General features: G+C 44.5%; 1 protein-coding gene across 2 annotated transcripts in view; it reads left to right on the top strand.

Annotated features, from left to right (window-relative positions):
- The window catches only part of MAST1 (microtubule associated serine/threonine kinase 1), a 47,754-nt gene that overhangs the window by 14,545 nt on the left and 10,791 nt on the right, over window positions 1–22,418 (top strand). For both annotated transcript variants that reach the window (XM_075859097.1, XM_075859096.1), the window contains exons 9-16: window positions 1,486–1,615; window positions 1,955–2,019; window positions 2,123–2,205; window positions 3,327–3,535; window positions 4,777–4,915; window positions 5,207–5,339; window positions 5,866–6,031; window positions 6,454–6,555. In XM_075859097.1, coding sequence (XP_075715212.1) covers window positions 1,486–1,615; window positions 1,955–2,019; window positions 2,123–2,205; window positions 3,327–3,535; window positions 4,777–4,915; window positions 5,207–5,339; window positions 5,866–6,031; window positions 6,454–6,555 — 1,027 coding nt within the window. The remainder of the gene's footprint in view (window positions 1–1,485; window positions 1,616–1,954; window positions 2,020–2,122; window positions 2,206–3,326; window positions 3,536–4,776; window positions 4,916–5,206; window positions 5,340–5,865; window positions 6,032–6,453; window positions 6,556–22,418) is intronic.

Raw genomic sequence — 22,418 nt, 5'->3', positions numbered from 1 at the left:
AGGAAATGGCCACTGATGCTTCTCATGCGTGTCTGCAAGGCACCCAGTAATAAATAACTCCTCCTGGGGCTTTCTAGAGGGGGGCATCTCCATTATAATCCTCGAAGCTGAGACATCCATTATATCCTACCGTCTAGCTTTATTTCCCCAGTGATGCCTGACGTCAATGGTTCATAATACTTCCTGCAGCATCTGGTATGGCTTCATAATGTCCATGTCTTTTCCAGTCATCTCTCGCAGCAGCGACATAGTCACAGGCGTCTTATAGCTGAATCACTTAACCCTTGTTATTGCCTATAAATTCTCTGTTAGGTTACGCAAAGAAGAACAATTTTTCAATTGGAATAATTTTGACATATTGCTGCTATGTCTAGATATTCCTGTTACAATCTTGTTATGGCGCCCCCTGGTGTTCTTTTGATTTCTGCTCAGAATGTCCACCCAATGTGTCCAGTGCCAGTGGTCGCACATCCCAGAAGCTCAATTCCACCACCTGGATCCTGCTAGGAGTGATTCCTGCTATTGTGCAGACAGCCAATATCAATCGTCGTACTAGAAGCAGCTTCTTCTCACCAACACTGGACACATTAGGTAGTCGTTCTAAAAGGGAATAAAAAAGGACACCAGGGGGCGCCATACAAAGTTTACACCAGCAATATCTTGACACAAGAACATTATGAGGACCTGGGCAATATTTGAATTTTTTCTCTTTGCATTCCGACCATCATACATTTTTTATTCGTAGCTGCATGAGACTTTGTTTTTGGCGGAGATGAGTTGTACTTTATGTAGGTGTCATTTTTTGGCACATATGCGTTTAATTTAGATACATTTTTTATTATGGCAAAAATGCAAGAAAAATACAATTCTCTTGCAGTTTTTATTATTATTTTTTTTGCCGCATACACCAATCATTATAAGTGATTCTATATTTTTATTGTACAGGTTGTTACGGTCGTGACGATACTAAGTATGTGTACGTTCATTGTAAAAATTGTGCGTTTGTGTAGAGGATTTTTTTTATATTACTTTTTCAAATATATTTTTTTAATTTTTCAACAATATGTCAGTACATTAGTCTATGTACTAATAGTACACAGGCAGTTGTTATGGCATATGTCCTAACAGCAGGGAATAAGATCATATGGCCCTGGGGGATTTCAATGGACCCTGGGCTGTCTGCCCATATATGGTATGGACCTCGATCGCGTCACAGGGATTCCCTCAGTCTTTCCTTTTGAATGCCGCAATCAGAGTTGATCGCTGAATGGTGTAGACCACGGGTTCCTATAATTTCTGCCATTAGAACGGGGCAGCAGTTGCCCCGCTCCTCCTGATCGCACTGCACACTTGAGTGACCAGCAGGACAAAAATGCTTGACCTGATGCAGCGACTGCCTGACGTCATCAAGTGGCTAAAAATTACTTCCGATTGGAATATTTTTCTGTTATGGGACAACCCCTTTAAGCGGAATTTTATTTACAGGAGTTTAACCCTGAGGAGTTTTACCACTTGTTGGAAGCAGCTGAGGACCAGGTGAAGGAAGGGAACCTTAAGACGGATATACCACAATACATCCTACGACAGCTGGGACTCACAAGAGACCCCTTCCCCGGTAATGTTCCTCTCACGGTCTCCATTATCATTGTGAACCATACAGTTTATAGTGCCCCTCCAATTCTCACTTCCTGGCCAATCTGACTTCGGGCATGGAGATACGTAAGTGCACATTGGGTGGTACAGTTGCCAAGGCAATCACACAACGCCCGTAGAGTATCGTGTACAGGTCCTAGTCTAATTAACAGGACCCCTGCACCATTCTCTCAGGGCCTCACCAGCTGAACCACCCAATGTGCACTTGCGTATCTCCATGTCTGATGTCAGATTGGGCAGCGGTCAAAATTGGAGGGGCACTTTCAAATATAACCAAGGGCTTATTACTATTCCTTTATAGAGGATGCTGCTGAAGAACCTCTTACCTTGGAGACCCACACACCAGAGAGTGAAGATACTGGAGAGGTGAGAGTCTATATCCGGCACTGTCAATGCTTCACCAAGTATTCCTGACTTACAAATCAACATGTTTATCACCCTGTTCAACCAATTTTCTGACTTTATTTAGGGAAAAGGAGCATCTAAGCCAATAAGACCCCCTGAGGAGAGTGATTTTGAAAACATTAAACTGATCAGCAATGGCGCCTATGGGTGAGTGGGTGAAATGAGCCAATACAGTCCAGTCCTGGGTTGTTGAAGTGGAGAATATGGAAAATTGAAGGTCACTTTGAGAGAATTTGATTTTGGGACACTAAGCGGCTTCCCACGCGTCGGATACGCTGCGGAAAAATCACGTAGCGTATCCGACAGAACCCCGCAGTACATTCCATCCGAAAAATCGCACCACATTGTTTTTTTCCATAGTGTGCTCATGAAATTTTCTAAATCTTATCCACTTTGCTGCTACTGTAAATGCTGCGGAATATCCGCACATGATTCCGTTGCTGAAAATCCGCAGCGTTTACGCTACTTGGGAACCCGGCCTAAAGATAGTTGTTGTCCAAATGCTCGTTCAGCCTACAGATATTCCTCCTGCCTTCCCTATATACATGAACACTCAGTGGTGCAGGTGTTTTCAATGGGGAGAGGGGGATAAACTTCTCTAGCAGCAGCTTATCACCTGCGGGAACAAAGAATCAGGCAAGTTTAAATCCAACATGCCTAATCCTTCTTTCCCTCGATATCTGCCTTCAGAGGAGAGTCAGGTCACCCACATATACATTAGAAGGTCGTCCGGTCCCACCGAAATCGGCAGGTACGGCAAATATGTATGGGGGCAGCCCAACATTTCACTGTTGTCTGCTGTCGGGGTAAAGAAGGATCATGTTAAATATGGACATGTCAATCCTTTGTTCCCTGGGAGATAAGCATCTGCCAGAAGTTTCTGGAAGCGGCTTATTACCCTCTCCCAATTGAAATAAACATGCATGCTGTGCTGATCCTGAGGAGTCACGCATGATATATGTGAGCCGAATAAGCATTCATATGACGGCTATGTCATGTGTATGGCCGGCTTTAGACATTATCCAGACACATCATCCTGCTGTGAGAGAGGGGAAAGGGCTAACTTATTCACAGTCTGGACACAGAGCTCGTCATATGGCTGCTGCAAAGTCTACACTCTTTATGATAGTGATGCCAGGCCTCCATGATAAACCTAGTTTAGATATGGTAACCGGTTGACATTTTCTTTGACAGAACTTCTTTCTCCTTTACGTTAACCCCATGATCTGTGATTCTGTGGCTTTGGGTCATGGTCTCTCCTCCAACAGAGCAGTGTATCTTGTCCGGCATCGGGAGACCCGCCAACGCTTTGCCATGAAAAAGATCAACAAGCAGAACTTGCTGCTGAGAAACCAGGTGCACCAGGCCTTCGTAGAGCGAGACATCCTGACGTTTGCACAGAATCCATTTGTGGTCAGCATGTTCTGCTCTTTCCAGACTCGTAGACACCTCTGTATGGTCATGGAATATGTGGAAGGTGAGATACAGAATGTAATGTACATCACAGCCTTCAACCTCTTCACTCATCTGGAGATATTACAGCTCTTGGAATTACATGACGTCATAGGCAGAGCAGATCATGGGAGAAATAGACATATTTTGGTTCAGCCATTGTTCTTAGACACTTAATATCAAGGAACCTATACATGTGATCAGGGGTGCACACCGTACCATGGTGGCAGGAAGCATAAAGCAATGAGCATGGAGACGCCAACACCTTCTAGTGAACAACCCTCCATCCCGATCGACAAAATACAAATCCCTGTGTCACGCCCCGCCCCCTATCAGTTTAGCCCGGTGCGTTGAAATGTGACTGTAATGAGCATACTTTTCAATGGGGCATAACATGGAGTTCAGGGAATCCCATGCTATAATCTGACATGTCTCACACCCCCAGGACAGAAGGGTCCAGCATTTTTTCATCCTCCTGTCTCATCCCTTGTAGGAAGGGTGGCATGACCCTTGGTCCAGTTCCATAAACCTTGTTTGTTAACATTGCAGTGTCTGAGAAGAGGGTGACCCTGAGCAGGTTCACATCTCCTTTGGGGAAATGGTTTGGGGGACCGACAATTCTGGCATTATGGAAATCACATCTCCCTAGTCAGTGACAGCACTCCTTAAAGGGGTATTCCAACAAAATACATTTATGGCTAATACCAAGAATATGCTCTAAATGGTTCATAGCTGGCGGTCCCATTGCTGGGACCTCAGCCTATCGGAAAAAGGGTCCTGCATTCCACGTTGTGTGCTTTTAAACCCTCCAGAGCCCCCTTGCAAAGGGAAGAAGAGGTAGGGTAGGTCACGCATTTGTGTGTCACTTTCCGTTAATTATTAATGGGTTATCTATTATAATGCAATTTTTTAACCCAACCCAAGTATTTCTAGTAGTTGGTAGTTGCCCGTGGGTACACCTCACCTGGGTCTCCCTCTCTAAGGGTTAGTTCAACAGTCCGTACATCCTTGCAATGATGATGAACGGATGCACTGCTGGCCCAATAAATTCTGTTCATTGATGTTGTGGGTTTATAAATATTTTTTAATAAGTAAATGTAAGTAAAATTTTCCTAGTCGATCACAAAAATAAGATCTGCAGTCAGGTTGTCATGGAAAGTGCCATATTGTATATATGTGGTTTACTATGTTATAATCTCCATTTCTCTATAAGTACAGCTCATCTCTCACTCCCTGTCTTCCCGTCTTATGCTCTATGCCTGGCAGGGGGTGACTGTGCCACTCTCCTAAAACACATTGGCGCTCTCCCACTGGAGATGGCTCGATTATATTTTGCTGAGACAGTCCTGGCCTTGGAGTACCTGCATAATTATGGGATCGTTCACCGGGATCTGAAACCGGACAAGTGAGTAGAATGCCCTATTACAAGAATGTATTGTGCTAGTACAGACATCAGTCCTTCAAAATATGCATACTTGGCAGCAGTCCTGATTTCTACTGGACTGTCCCTCCAACCCACAAAAGGAGGCATAATTTGCATGAATTAAACTTAGCTTACTTGCATAATTTACTATATTTTGTAGAAGACACTGCTACAATGTCATTTCTTTATGCACTTCCCTTCATCTATGCTGTCTGTTTGTCTCCTCCTTGTGCCGTAATGTTTACTCCTTGTCCCGTCTCTTCTTCCTCAAAGTCTTCTAATAACTTCAATGGGTCACGTCAAACTGACCGATTTCGGCCTGTCCAAAATGGGGCTTATGAATCATACTACTAATTTATATGAAGGACACATTGAAAGTGAGGCGAGAGAATTCCTGGATAAACAGGTCAGTTTGCGGTGTGTATAGGCCGAATCCATGTCACATAGCTCCTCCCTCCTGTCTGTGTCACCCTGTAGTGGGAAGAGCAGACTCCATTTCACATAGCTCCTCCCTCCTGCCTGTGTCACCCTGTGGTGGGAGGAGCAGACTCCATGTCACATAGCTCCTCCCTCCTGCCTGTGTCACCCTGTAGTGGGAAGAGCAGACTCCATTTCACATAGCTCCTCCCTCCTGCCTGTGTCAACCTGTGGTGGGAGGAGCAGACTCCATGTCACATAGCTCCTCCCTCCTGTCTGTGTCACCCTGTGGTGGGAGGAGCAGATTCCATACTACATGGCTCCTTCCTCCTGTCTGTGTCACCCTGTGGTGGGAGGAGCAGTCTCCATGTCACATAGCTCCTCCCTCCTGTCTGTGTCACCCTATGGTGGGAGGAGTAGACACCATGTCACATAGTTTCACTCTCTTGTGTCTACTTATATAGGAAGAAATAGGTACTTCCTAATTTATTTATTTTCTTCCGTAAATCTTACAGGTGTGTGGGACGCCAGAGTACATAGCACCAGAGGTGATCCTTCGTCAGGGTTATGGAAAACCTGTAGACTGGTGGGCAATGGGCATTATCTTGTATGAGTTCCTTGTGGGCTGTGTCCCATTCTTTGGAGACACCCCTGAAGAGCTGTTTGGTCAGGTGATCAGTGGTGAGTATATGAGCTTCATCCTCTTTACGCCAAGTCTTCCAAAGCGGGAGCCATTCTTTGCAGCAGCTCACAGCTCTGTCTAATAGATGAGACTCCCGAGCACTGATCGGACAACCACGTAAGAGTGAAGGTGGGAGTGTATACAGCCATTTGGGTCTATATCACATTTCTATAGGTTGGATTCTGGGCCGCAGTGACAACTGCTGTATGTTGTCCTGTCTGGTCAGAACACACTGATATCAAAAGAGCAATGCGTGTAGAACCAATGGAGATCACTTTTGGCCAAATGAGTTTGACCCCCATATCCCCCGCCCTACAACACATTGCTATTCTCTATATACAAATAAGAACGTCTACATTAAATTCAAATCTATTAACTATTGGCCCCACCATTACTCATGTCTGTTCTCTCTCACCCCTAGATGACATTGTCTGGCCAGAGGGCGAAGAAGCGTTACCGACAGATGCCCAGAATCTCATCTCCAGCCTCCTGCAGACGGACCCCTTACTCAGACTGGGGACAGGTGAGATGAGCTGCCATACACTTCATGAGGAAACGTCACTGATAATCCTGCTCTACTTTATCCCGCGTGTTAAAACGTCAACAAATTATAAATGTATTTCACCGGAGAGAAGCATCCCCAGATAATCTCATTCTAAGCAAAATTCTGAATCGGCAAGTCTAGAATTAGGAAAGTGCCCGTCTAGCACCTACTGCAGTTCAATCTCCTTAATCCTACAACAATGGGGTATAAAATGCTGGATTAGGAAACATTCCAGATTACTGGGCCGGCATAGATAAGTATGTAATGGTAGAGAGGCTCTGGAAGTAGAAAATGAGGGTGCAGCCCAAAATACCGAGGGGCTTTACAGGTGACCCATAATCTATGTACGGACTCTCTACTATCTATCGAACAGAGATATTTCTGTTATACTGTACATCATTATGTGAGTATGTAATTGTATATTTGTGAGTGTATTGTATATACCAAGAATAGAAGAATGACACTTGTATTTATTTTGTACGGTGTCAGACTGGCCCACCGGGGATCCTGTGGTGGGCCAGGCTCCTAATACTTCTTCATGTCTTCCCGCTGGGCCAGGACTTTGCATTCTGTAAAGCTGCGCAGCATGGATTATGTAATTATCCAATGACCCCTCCCCCTAATTATTAAAGGAGGAGCTCATTGGTCAAGGAGATTGTCTTTTGGCAAAAGTTTACTCGTTTGTTTTTTTTTGTTAACTGTATTGAAAAGTGTTTTCGACTACAAATTATTATTTTTTACTGCAAATCCTAAGTAATAGGACCTGTGCTACATTATACTCTCTGCGCGTCATATGGTTGCCTTGGCACCCATCATGTAATAATATCTCTCCATGTCCGATGTCAGATTGGGCAAGAGATCACAATTGGAGGGACACAAGTCAAATGGTTCCATATTCTCCTCTAACAGCTACTTTCATCAATCTCCTACTAGAGCCGGCTGAACAGTTACAGTATATGTGGCTGCAGGATATCGGGGAGAATGGGTCCTAGTCTTGTCTTCTGGAGAGCCACATCCTCTGCTCACCCTGCTGTGCCGCCTACCCTGCCTGTCCTAGCGCCACTGTGCCTGTTGAGACTTGCTAACAATTGTTGTGGTCAGCAAGTGTTCTCTTGTGGCGCTATGGCAGGCAGGCTGTATACTGTACCGCAGACCCTGCTGAGCAGAGGATGTGGCTGCCAGGTTTGGGGGAGAAAGAATCCCACTCAGAGTCACATCTACTGTGCACAGCCTGAGAGAACCCCTTGCTGATTTCTTCTTCTTCCTCTTTTTCCTTCTCTTCCTCTACTTCATCCTCATCTTCTTCCTCTTCTTCCTCCTCTTCTTCCTCCTCTTCTTCCTCCTCTTCTTCCTCCTCCTCTTCTTCCTCCTCCTCTTCTTCCTCCTCCTCTTCTTCCTCCTCTTCTTCCTCCTCTTCTTCCTCCTCCTCTTCTTCTTCCCCTTCCTCTTTTTCTTTTTCTGTTCTGTTGGACCTGGAACCTGCATCAATAGACTCCAACCCCTGCATAGTGACTGAATAATACCCCATACTGTTACTGAATAATACCGCCACACCATAACCACATAGTGACTGAATAATACCCCCATACTGTTACTGAATAATACCGCCACAACATAACCACAGTGACTGAATAATACCCCCATACTGTTACTGAATAATACTGCCACAACATAACCACAGTGACTGAATAATACCCCCATACTGATACTGAATAATACCTCCACACCACAACCACATAGTGACTGAATAATACCCCCATACTGTTACTGAATAATACCTCCACACCATAACCACATAGTGACTGAATAATACCCCCATACTGTTACTGAATAATACCGCCACACCATAACCACATAGTGACTGAATAATACCCCCATACTGTTACTGAATAATACCACCACACCATAACCATATAGTGACTGAATAATACCCCCATACTGTTACTGAATAATACCACCACACCATAACCACATAGTGACTGAATAATATTACCATACTGTTACTGAATAATACCTCCACACCATGACCACATAGTGACTGAATAATACCCCATACTGTTACTGAATAATACCGCCACACCATAACCACAGTGACTGAATAATACCCCCATACTGATACTGAATAATACCGGCACACCATAACCACAGTGACTGAATAATACCCCCATACTGATACTGAATAATACCACCACACCATAACCACATATTACCACTACATAGTGACTGAATAATACCTCCATACTGTTACTGAATAATACCACCACACCATAACCACATAGTGACTGAATAATACCCTCATACTGTTACTGAATAATACCTCCACACCATAACCACATAGTGACTGAATAATACCCTCATACTGTTACTGAATAATACCGCCACACCATAACCACATAGTGACTGAATAATACCCCCATACTGTTACTGAATAATACCACCACACCATAACCACATAGTGACTGAATAATACCCTCATACTGTTACTGAATAATACCGCCACACCATAACCACATAGTGACTGAATAATACCCCCATACTGTTACTGAATAATACCACCACACCATAACCACATAGTGACTGAATAATACCTCCATACTGTTATTGAATAATACCGCCACACCATAACCACATATTGACTGAATAATACCACCACACCATAACCAGTGACTTAATAATACCCCCATACTGTTACTGAGTAATACCACAATACCATAACCACATAGTGACTGAATAATACCCCCATACTGTTACTGAATAATACCTCCACACCATAACCACATAGTGACTGAATAATACCCCCATACTGATACTGAATAATACCACCACACCATAACCACATAGTGACTGAATAATACCCTCATACTGTTACTGAATAATACCACCACACCATAACCACATAGTGACTGAATAATACCCCCATACTGTTACTGAATAATAACCACCACACCATGACCACATAGTGACTGAATAATACCCACACTGTTACTGAATAATACCTCCACACCATAACCACATAGTGACTGAATAATACCCCCATACTGTAATGGCAGAAAGGAGGTGAAGGGAACAAGTGAGCCCTAATCTACCCACCGCCCTGTCCCTGCCTACTTGCAACGACCCGCCCTAGGCGACGGGGTACAACTTGGCGGCGGTCCCTACGCTGTCTAAGTGCAAGGGAGTACAAACAGGGAACACGCAAGGGAATACAGTAGCCCACGGAACGCCGCGAGGAAACGGAGCGGAGAATGAGCCAGTCAGGATCAGGAAGTAGTGGGGTATACAAACGGGAGCACGGAGCAGAAGCAAGCCAGGGGCAGAGCAACGCAGGATAAACGGAACTGAAGCAAGGCAGAAGCACGGCAGAAGCAGGCTGGAGCAAGGCAGCAGTGGGGCCAGGAATCCAAGAAGAATAACAAGCAAGGAGGAAGAGAAAACGGCAGGTATAAATGGACAGGGGGCGGAGCTAACTCTGACTGACCAGGCCGCGATAGGCTCTCCCACTCCTGAGCCTGCCACCCTGATTGGTGGGAGCAGGTGTCAGTCTCAGAGGTCTGGCCTCAGGTGTCGACTGATTAATCCTGGGAGTATACCCAGACATAGTGCCTGGCAGATCCTTTACAGTACTCCCCCTTTTATGAGGGGCCACCACACCCTTACTAAGAGGACCCGGTTTAGTGGGGAAGAGAAGGTGGAACCTCCTTATCAATACCCCAGCGTGAACATCTCGAGCAGGTACCCAAGTCCTCTCCTCCGGCCCGTATCCTCTCCAATGGACCAGGTACTGGAGGGAGCCCTGGATCATCCTACTGTCCACAATCTTGGCCACCTCGAATTCCACCCCCTCAGGGGTGAGAACGGGAACAGGAGGTTTCCTCGAGGGGGACCAGGACGGGGAGCAGCGTTTCAGGAGGGAGGCATGGAAGACGTCGTGTATGCGAAAGGATGGGGGCAGCTCCAGACGGAAGGATACAGGGTTGAGGACTTCAATGACCTTCCTTATAAGGTCCAATAAATCGGGGAGCAAACTTCCTGGACGGGACCTTAAGGCGCAAGTTCCTCGACGACAACCACACCAGATCCCCGACGACAAACCGGGGGTTAGCAGAACGTCTACAATCAGCCTGAATCTTTTGTACACTCTGGGACGCCTCTAGGTTCTTCTGAACCTGGGCCCAGACTGTGCACAGTTCCCGATGAACGTCCTCTACCTCGGGATTATTGGAACAACCAGGGGAAACGGAGGAGAACCTAGGATTAAACCCGAAATTACAGAAAAACGGGGAGAACCCTGACGAATTACTGACCCAGTTATTCAGGGAAAATTCGGCGAGGGGAAGGAATGAGACCCAATCAAATTGACAGTCAGAAATGAAACACCTTAAATATTGTTCCAGGGATTGGTTAGTCCTTTCCGTTTGGCCATTAGTTTCGGGATGGAAGGCGGAGGAGAAGGATAGATCAATCTCCAACTTTTTACAAAAAGCTCTCCAAAATAAGGAAACAAATTGTACCCCTCTGTCCGAAACTATATTGACTGGGGCCCCATGGAGACGCAGAATGTGTTTCACAAACAAAGATGCTAACGTCTTGGCGTTAGGTAGTTTCTTAAGGGGCACAAAGTGGCACATCTTGCTGAAGCGGTCTACTACCACCCACACCACCGACTTGCCCTGAGATGGAGGCAAATCGGTGATAAAATCCATGGAGATATGGGTCCAAGGTCTCTGGGGAATGGGCAAGGAACGTAGTAAGCCCGCAGGTCGGGACCTAGGGGTCTTGGACCTAGCACAGACCTCACAAGCGGCGACGTAAGCCCTAACGTCTTTAGGCAACCCAGGCCACCAATAGTTTCTGGTAATGAGGAGTTTGGTACCCAAGATGCCAGGATGACCAGATAGAGCGGAGTCATGGTTTTCCCTGAGTACCCTTAGCCGGTATTGCAGGGGGACAAACAGTTTGTCCCCAGGGAGGTTCCCGGGAGCTGAACCTTGATCAGCCGCGATGTGAGAGGCTAAGTCAGAATCAGTGGCAGAAACAATTATACCAGGGGGTAAAATACAAGCAGGATCCTTCTCAGAAGGAGGATTAGCCATGAAACTACGTGACAGTGCATCAGCCTTAATATTTTTGGACCCAGCCCTATAGGTAACCAAGAAATTAAATCTGGTAAAGAACAGTGCACAACGAGCTTGTCTAGGATTAAGCCTCCGGGCAGATTCTAGGAAAACCAGATTCTTGTGGTCAGTAAGTACCGTTACCTGGTGTCTGGCCCCCTCCAAGAAGTGACGCCACTCTTCAAAAGCCCATTTAATGGCTAAAAGTTCGCGGTTGCCAATATCATAGTTACACTCCGTGGGCGAAAACTTCCTAGAGAAGTAAGCACAGGGGCGGAGATGGGTGAGGGAGCTGGTACCCTGGGACAAGACGGCCCCCACTCCCACCTCGGACGCGTCAACCTCCACAATAAATGGCTCCCTTTGGTTGGGCTGAACCAGCACGGGGCCGAGATAAAGCACTTCTTGAGGGTCTCAAAAGCCTGGACGGCCTCAGGGGGCCAATGGAGGACATCAGCACCCTTGCGAGTGAGGTCCGTAAGAGGCTTAGCGACGACCGAGAAGTTGGCAATAAATCTCCTGTAATAGTTAGCGAACCCCAAAAGACACTGTAGCGCCTTCAGGGAGGCAGGTTGGACCCATTCCGCCACAGCCTGAACCTTGGCAGGGTCCATGCGGAATTCATGAGGAGTGAGGATTTGACCTAAAAATGGTATCTCCTGTACCCCAAACACACATTTTTCGGTCTTCGCAAACAGATTATTTTCCCGAAGGACCTGGAGGACCTTCCTGACATGCTCCAAGTGCGAGGACCAGTCCTTGGAAAACACCAGTATGTCATCAAGGTACACTACAAGAAAATTACCCAGGTAATCTCTCAGAATTTCATTAATAAAATTCTGGAAGACGGCAGGGGCATTACACAACCCAAAGGGCATGACTAGGTATTCGAAATGACCTTCGGGCGTGTTGAACGCAGTTTTCCACTCATCCCCCTCTTTGATGCGGATAAGGTTATATGCCCCCCGTAGATCGAACTTAGAGAACCATTGGGCCCCCTGAACCTGATTAAAAAGATCCGGAATCAAAGGAAGGGGATACTGGTTCCTTACTGTGACCTTATTCAAGTTCCGATAATCAATGCATGGCCTAAGACCACCATCCTTCTTCCCCACGAAGAAGAAGCCAGCACCTACAGGAGAAGTCGAGGGGCGAATGAAACCCTTGGCCAGGCATTCTTGGATATACTCCCTCATAGCTTTACGTTCAGGACATGAAAGATTAAATATCCTCCCCTTAGGAAGCTTGGCACCAGGCACCAAATCGATGGCGCAATCGTAATCTCTATGAGGGGGCAACACCTCGGAGGCCTCCTTAGAAAACACATCAGCGAAGTCCTGAACAAACTCAGGAAGCGTGTTTACCTCCTCCCGGGGAGAAATAGAGTTAACCGAAAGACATGACATCAGGCAATCACTACCCCATTTGGTGAGATCCCCAGTATTCCAATCAAACGTGGGATTATGCAGCTGCAACCAGGGAAGACCTAATACCAGATCGGACGATAATCCCTGCATCACCAGTACAGAGCACTGCTCCAAATGCATGGAGCCAACACGGAGTTCAAAAACAGGAGTATGCTGAGTAAAATAACCATTAGCAAGAGGAGTGGAGTCGATACCCACTACCGGGATAGGATAAGGTAAATCAATAAAAGGCATTTTTAGAGACATAGCAAATTCCACAGACATGATATTAGCAGATGAGCCCGAATCCACGAAGGCACTGCCAGTGGCAGACCGGCCAGCAAACGAGACCTGAAAGGGAAGCAAAATCTTATTGCGTTTAGTATTAACGGGAAATACCTGTGCGCCCAAGTGACCTCCCCGATGATCACTTAGGCGCGGAAGTTTTCCGGCTGCTTATTCTTGCGCCTGGGACAGGTGTTCAGTAGATGCTTGTCGTCCCCACAATAGAAGCAGAGACCATTCTTCCTGCGAAACTCTCTACGTTGTCGAGGGGACATGGAGGCCCCGAGTTGCATAGGTACCTCCGAGTCCTCCGTGGAAGAGCGAGGAGACGGGACCTCGGGGGGAATCGCAGGGCAGTCAGAGGGGAAAACATTGAAACGTTCAAGCTGACGTTCCCTGAGACGTCGGTCAAGTCGTACTGCTAGGGCCATAACCTGAGTCAGAAGAGGGGTAGCTAACCAGCAGATCCTTCAGGGCGTCAGATAAACCTAACCTAAACTGGCACTTTAGGGCCGGGTCGTTCCACCGAGAAGCTACGCACCACTTTCTAAAATCAGAACAGTATTCCTCAACAGGTCTCCCACCCTGACGTAAGGTCACCAGCTGACTCTCGGCTAAGGCAGTCCTGTCAGTCTCGTCGTAAATGAGACCGAGGGCAGAGAAAAACCGATCAACGGAGGAAAGTTCAGGGGCGTCAGGAGCCAAGGAGAAGGCCCACTCTTGGGGCCCTTCCTGGAGTCGGGATATAATGATACCCACCCGCTGGTTCTCGGAACCTGAGGAGTGAGGTCTTAGGCGGAAATAAAGTCTGCAACTCTCCCGGAAGGAGAGAAAAGTCTTACGGTCCCCTGAGAACCGGTCAGGTAACTTGAGGTTGGGTTCTAAAGGTGAGGTGAGGGGTACTACAAAGGCAGCGTCAGACTGATTGACCCTCTGAGCCAGGGCCTGGACCTGTAGGGAGAGGCCCTGCATCTGCTGGGTCAGGGTCTCAAGGGGGTCCATGATAGCATCAGCGTAGAAGAAATGGTAGACTAGGTAAGGGCTTGTTATTATGTAATGGCAGAAAGGAGGTGAAGGGAACAAGTGAGCCCTAATCTACCCACCGCCCTGTCCCTGCCTACTTGCAACGACCCGCCCTAGACGACGGGGTACAACTTGGCGGCGGTCCCTACGCTGTCTAAGTGCAAGGGAGTACAAACAGGGAACACGCAAGGGAATACAGTAGCCCACGGAACGCCGCGAGGAAACGGAGCGGTGAATGAGCCAGTCAGGATCAGGAAGTAGTGGGGTATACAAACGGGAGCACGGAGCAGAAGAAGCCAGGGGCAGAGCAACGCAGGATAAACGGAACTGAAGCAAGGCAGAAGCACGGCAGAAGCAGGCTGGAGCAAGGCAGCAGTGGGGCCAGGAATCCAAGAAGAATAACAAGCAAGGAGGAAGAGAAAACGGCAGGTATAAATGGACAGGGGGCGGAGCTAACTCTGACTGACCAGGCCGCGATAGGCTCTCCCACTCCTGAGCCTGCCACCCTGATTGGTGGGAGCAGGTGTCAGTCTCAGAGGTCTGGCCTCAGGTGTCGACTGATTAATCCTGGGAGTATACCCAGACATAGTGCCTGGCAGATCCTTTACACATACGGTTACTGAATAATACCGCTACACCATAACCACATAGTGACTGAATAATACCCTCATACTGTTACTGAATAATACCTCCACACCATAACCACATAGTGACTGAATAATACCCCCATACTGTTACTGAATAATACCACCACACCATAACCACATAGTGACTGAATAATACCTCCATACTGTTACTGAATAATACCGCCACACCATAACCACATAGTGACTGAATAATACCTCCATACTGTTACTGAATAATACCACCACACCATATCCACATAGTGACTGAATAATGTCCCCATACTGTTACTGAGTAATACCTCCACACCACAACCACATAGTGACTGAATAATACCCTCATACTGTTACTGAATAATACCTCCACACCATAACCACATAGTGACTGAATAATACCCTCATACTGTTACTGAATAATACCTCCACACCATAACCACATAGTGACTGAATAATACCCTCATACTGTTACTGAATAATACCGCCACACCATAACCACAGTGACTGAATAATACCCCCATACTGATACTGAATAATACCGGCACACCATAACCACAGTGACTGAATAATACCCCCATACTGATACTGAATAATACCACCACACCATATCCACATAGTGACTGAATAATACCTCCATACTGTTACTGAATAATACCACCACACCATAACCACATAGTGACTGAATAATACCCCCATACTGTTACTGAATAATACCACCACACCATAACCACATATTACCACTACATAGTGACTGAATAATACCTCCATACTGTTACTGAATAATACCACCACACCATATCCACATAGTGACTGAATAATGTCCCCATACTGTTACTGAGTAATACCTCCACACCACAACCACATAGTGACTGAATAATACCCTCATACTGTTACTGAATAATACCTCCACACCATAACCACATAGTGACTGAATAATACCCCCATACTGATACTGAATAATACCACCACACCATGACCACATATTATCACCACATAGTGACTGAATAATGCCCCCATACTGTTACTGAATAATACCGCCACAACATAACCACATAGTGAATGAATAATACCCCCATACTGTTACTGAATAATACCGCCACACCATAACCACATAGTGACTGAATAATATCCCATACTGTTACTGAATAATAACCACCACACCATATCCACATAGTGACTGAATAATATTCCATACTGTTACTGAATAATACCACCACACAATGACCACATAGTGACTGAATAATACCCCCATACTGTTACTGAATAATAACCACCACACCATGACCACATAGTGACTGAATAATACCCCCATACTGTTACTGAATAATACCGCCACACCATAACCACATAGTGACTGAATAATACCCCCATACTGTTACTGAATAATACCGCCACACCATAACCACATAGTGACTGATTAATACCCCCATACTGATACTGAATAATACCCCCATACAATTACTGAATAATACCCCCATACTGTTACTGAATAATACCCCCATACAATTACTGAATAATACCCCCATACTGTTACTGAATAATACCTCCACACCATGACCACATAGTGACTGAATAATGCCCCATACTGTTACTGAATAATACTGCCACACCATAACCACATAGTGACTGAATAATATTACCATACTGTTACTGAATAATACCACCACACCATAACCACATAGTGACTGAATAATACCCCCATACTGTTACTGAATAATACCTCCACACCATAACCACATAGTGACTGAATAATACCACCATACTGTTACTGAATAATACCACCACACCATAACCACATAGTGACTGAATAATATCCCATACTGTTACTGAATAATACCCCCCATACTGTTACTGAATAATACCTCCACACCATGACCACATATTATCACCACATAGTGACTGAATAATGCCCCCATACTGTTACTGAATAATACCGCTCTCTACGTTGTCGAGGGGACATGGAGGCCCCGAGTTGCATAGGTACCTCCGAGTCCTCCGTGGAAGAGCGAGGAGACAGGACCTCGGGGGGAATCGCAGGGCAGTCAGAGGGGAAAACATTGAAACGTTCAAGCTGACGTTCCCTGAGACGTCGGTCAAGTCGTACTGCTAGGGCCATAACCTGAGTCAGAAGAGGGGTAGCTAACCAGCAGATCCTTCAGGGCGTCAGATAAACCTAACCTAAACTGGCACTTTAGGGCCGGGTCGTTCCACCGAGAAGCTACGCACCACTTTCTAAAATCAGAACAGTATTCCTCAACAGGTCTCCCACCCTGACGTAAGGTCACCAGCTGACTCTCGGCTAAGGCAGTCCTGTCAGTCTCGTCGTAAATGAGACCGAGGGCAGAGAAAAACCGATCAACGGAGGAAAGTTCAGGGGCGTCAGGAGCCAAGGAGAAGGCCCACTCTTGGGGCCCTTCCTGGAGTCGGGATATAATGATAACCACCACACCATATCCACATAGTGACTGAATAATATTCCATACTGTTAATGAATAATACCACCACACCATGACCACATAGTGACTGAATAATACCCCCATACTGTTACTGAATAATAACCACCACACCATGACCACATAGTGACTGAATAATACCCCCATACTGTTACTGAATAATACCACCACACCATATCCACATAGTGACTGAATAATGTCCCCATACTGTTACTGAGTAATACCTCCACACCACAACCACATAGTGACTGAATAATACCCTCATACTGTTACTGAATAATACCTCCACACCATAACCACATAGTGACTGAATAATACCCTCATACTGTTACTGAATAATACCTCCACACCATAACCACATAGTGACTGAATAATACCCTCATACTGTTACTGAATAATACCGCCACACCATAACCACAGTGACTGAATAATACCCCCATACTGATACTGAATAATACCGGCACACCATAACCACAGTGACTGAATAATACCCCCATACTGATACTGAATAATACCACCACACCATATCCACATAGTGACTGAATAATACCTCCATACTGTTACTGAATAATACCACCACACCATAACCACATAGTGACTGAATAATACCCCCATACTGTTACTGAATAATACCACCACACCATAACCACATATTACCACTACATAGTGACTGAATAATACCTCCATACTGTTACTGAATAATACCACCACACCATATCCACATAGTGACTGAATAATGTCCCCATACTGTTACTGAGTAATACCTCCACACCACAACCACATAGTGACTGAATAATACCCTCATACTGTTACTGAATAATACCTCCACACCATAACCACATAGTGACTGAATAATACCCCCATACTGATACTGAATAATACCACCACACCATATCCACATAGTGACTGAATAATACCACCATACTGTTACTGAATAATACCGGCACACCATAACCACATAGTGACTGAATAATACCCCCATACTGATACTGAATAATACCACCACACCATATCCACATAGTGACTGAATAATACCTCCATACTGTTACTGAATAATACCACCACACCATAACCACATAGTGACTGAATAATACCCCCATACTGTTACTGAATAATAACCACCACACCATGACCACATAGTGACTGAATAATACCCACACTGTTACTGAATAATACCTCCACACCATAACCACATAGTGACTGAATAATACCCCCATACTGTTACTGAATAATACCGCCACACCATAACCACATAGTGACTGAATAATACCCCCATACTGTTACTGAATAATACCACCACACCATAACCACTTAGTGACTGAATAATACCTCCATACTGTTACTGAATAATACCGCCACACCATAACCACATATTGACTGAATAATATTACCATACTGTTACTGAATAATACCACCACACCATAACCAGTGACTGAATAATACCCCCATACTGTTACTGAAAAATACCTCCACACCGTAACCACATAGTGACTGAATAATACCCCATACTGTTACTGAATAATACCACCACACCATAACCACATAGTGACTGAATAATACCCCCATACTGTTACTGAAAAATACCTCCACACCATATCCACATAGTGACTGAATAATATTACCATACAGTTACTGAATAATACCTCCACAGCATAACCACATCGTGACTGAATAATACCCCCATACTGATACTGAATAATACCACCACACCATAACCACATAGTGACTGAATAATACCCTCATACTGTTACTGAATAATACCACCACACCATAACCACATAGTGACTGAATAATACCCCCATACTGATACTGAATAATACCACCACACCATAACCACATAGTGACTGAATAATACCCCCCATACTGTTACTGAATAATACCTCCACACCATGACCACATATTATCACCACATAGTGACTGAATAATGCCCCCATACTGTTACTGAATAATACCGCCACAACATAACCACATAGTGAATGAATAATACCCCCATACTGTTACTGAATAATACCGCCACACCATAACCACATAGTGACTGAATAATATCCCATACTGTTACTGAATAATAACCACCACACCATATCCACATAGTGACAGAATAATTTTCCATACTGTTACTGAATAATACCACCACACCATGACCACATAGTGACTGAATAATACCCCCATACTGTTACTGAATAATAACCACCACACCATGACCACATAGTGACTGAATAATACCCCCATACTGTTACTGAATAATACCGCCACACCATAACCACATAGTGACTGAATAATACCCCCATACTGTTACTGAATAATACCGCCACACCATAACCACATAGTGACTGATTAATACCCCCATACTGATACTGAATAATACCCCCATACAATTACTGAATAATACCCCCATACTGTTACTGAATAATACCCCCATACAATTACTGAATAATACCCCCATACTGTTACTGAATAATACCTCCACACCATGACCACATAGTGACTGAATAATGCCCCATACTGTTACTGAATAATACTGCCACACCATAACCACATAGTGACTGAATAATATTACCATACTGTTACTGAATAATACCACCACACCATAACCACATAGTGACTGAATAATACCCCCATACTGTTACTGAATAATACCTCCACACCATAACCACATAGTGACTGAATAATACCACCATACTGTTACTGAATAATACCACCACACCATAACCACATAGTGACTGAATAATATCCCATACTGTTACTGAATAATACCCCCCATACTGTTACTGAATAATACCTCCACACCATGACCACATATTATCACCACATAGTGACTGAATAATGCCCCCATACTGTTACTGAATAATACCGCCACAACATAACCACATAGTGACTGAATAATACCCCCATACTGATACTGAATAATACCACCACACCATAACCACATAGTGACTGAATAATACCCCCCATACTGTTACTGAATAATACCTCCACACCATGACCACATATTATCACCACATAGTGACTGAATAATGCCCCCATACTGTTACTGAATAATACCGCCACAACATAACCACATAGTGAATGAATAATACCCCCATACTGTTACTGAATAATACCGCCACACCATAACCACATAGTGACTGAATAATATCCCATACTGTTACTGAATAATAACCACCACACCATATCCACATAGTGACTGAATAATATTCCATACTGTTACTGAATAATACCACCACACCATGACCACATAGTGACTGAATAATACCCCCATACTGTTACTGAATAATAACCACCACACCATGACCACATAGTGACTGAATAATACCCCCATACTGTTACTGAATAATACCGCCACACCATAACCACATAGTGACTGAATAATACCCCCATACTGTTACTGAATAATACCGCCACACCATAACCACATAGTGACTGATTAATACCCCCATACTGATACTGAATAATACCCCCATACAATTACTGAATAATACCCCCATACTGTTACTGAATAATACCCCCATACAATTACTGAATAATACCCCCATACTGTTACTGAATAATACCTCCACACCATGACCACATAGTGACTGAATAATGCCCCATACTGTTACTGAATAATACTGCCACACCATAACCACATAGTGACTGAATAATATTACCATACTGTTACTGAATAATACCACCACACCATAACCACATAGTGACTGAATAATACCCCCATACTGTTACTGAATAATACCGCCACACCATAACCACATAGTGACTGAATAATATCCCATACGGTTACTGAATAATAACCACCACACCATATCCACATAGTGACTGAATAATATTCCATACTGTTACTGAATAATACCACCACACCATGACCACATAGTGACTGAATAATACCCCCATACTGTTACTGAATAATAACCACCACACCATGACCACATAGTGACTGAATAATACCCCCATACTGTTACTGAATAATACTGCCACACCATAACCACATAGTGACTGAATAATACCCCCATACTGTTACTGAATAATACCGCCACACCATAACCACATAGTGACTGATTAATACCCCCATACTGATACTGAATAATACCCCCATACAATTACTGAATAATACCCCCATACTGTTACTGAATAATACCCCCATACAATTACTGAATAATACCCCCATACTGTTACTGAATAATACCTCCACACCATGACCACATAGTGACTGAATAATGCCCCATACTGTTACTGAATAATAACCACTACACCATATCCACATAGTGACTGAATAATATTACCATACTGTTACTGAATAATACCACCACACCATAACCACATAGTGACTGAATAATACCCCCATACTGTTACTGAATAATACCTCCACACCATAACCACATAGTGACTGAATAATACCACCATACTGTTACTGAATAATACTGCCACACCATAAACACATAGTGACTGAATAATACCACCATACTGTTACTGAATAATACCTCCACACCATAACCACATAGTGACTGAATAATACCACCATACTGTTACTGAATAATACCTCCACACCATAACCACATAGTGACTGAATAATACCACCATACTGTTACTGAATAATACCTCCACACCATAACCACATAGTGACTGAATAATACCCCCATACTGTTACTGAATAATACCTCCACACCATAACCACATAGTGACTGAATAATACCACCATACTGTTACTGAATAATACTGCCACACCATAACCACATAGTGACTGAATAATACCACCATACTGTTACTGAATAATACTGCCACACCATAACCACATAGTGACTGAATAATACCACCATACTGTTACTGAATAATACCACCACACCATAACCACATAGTGACTGAATAATACCCCCATACTGTTACTGAATAATACCACCATACTGTTACTGAATAATACCACCACATCATAACCATAGTGACAGAATAATA

Source organism: Rhinoderma darwinii, chromosome 3, assembly GCF_050947455.1.
Source record: "Rhinoderma darwinii isolate aRhiDar2 chromosome 3, aRhiDar2.hap1, whole genome shotgun sequence".
In the NCBI taxonomy this organism is placed as follows: domain Eukaryota; kingdom Metazoa; phylum Chordata; class Amphibia; order Anura; family Rhinodermatidae; genus Rhinoderma; species Rhinoderma darwinii.
The sequence above is the reverse complement of the archived record's forward strand: the minus strand, read 5'-3'. Positions and strand labels throughout refer to the sequence as shown.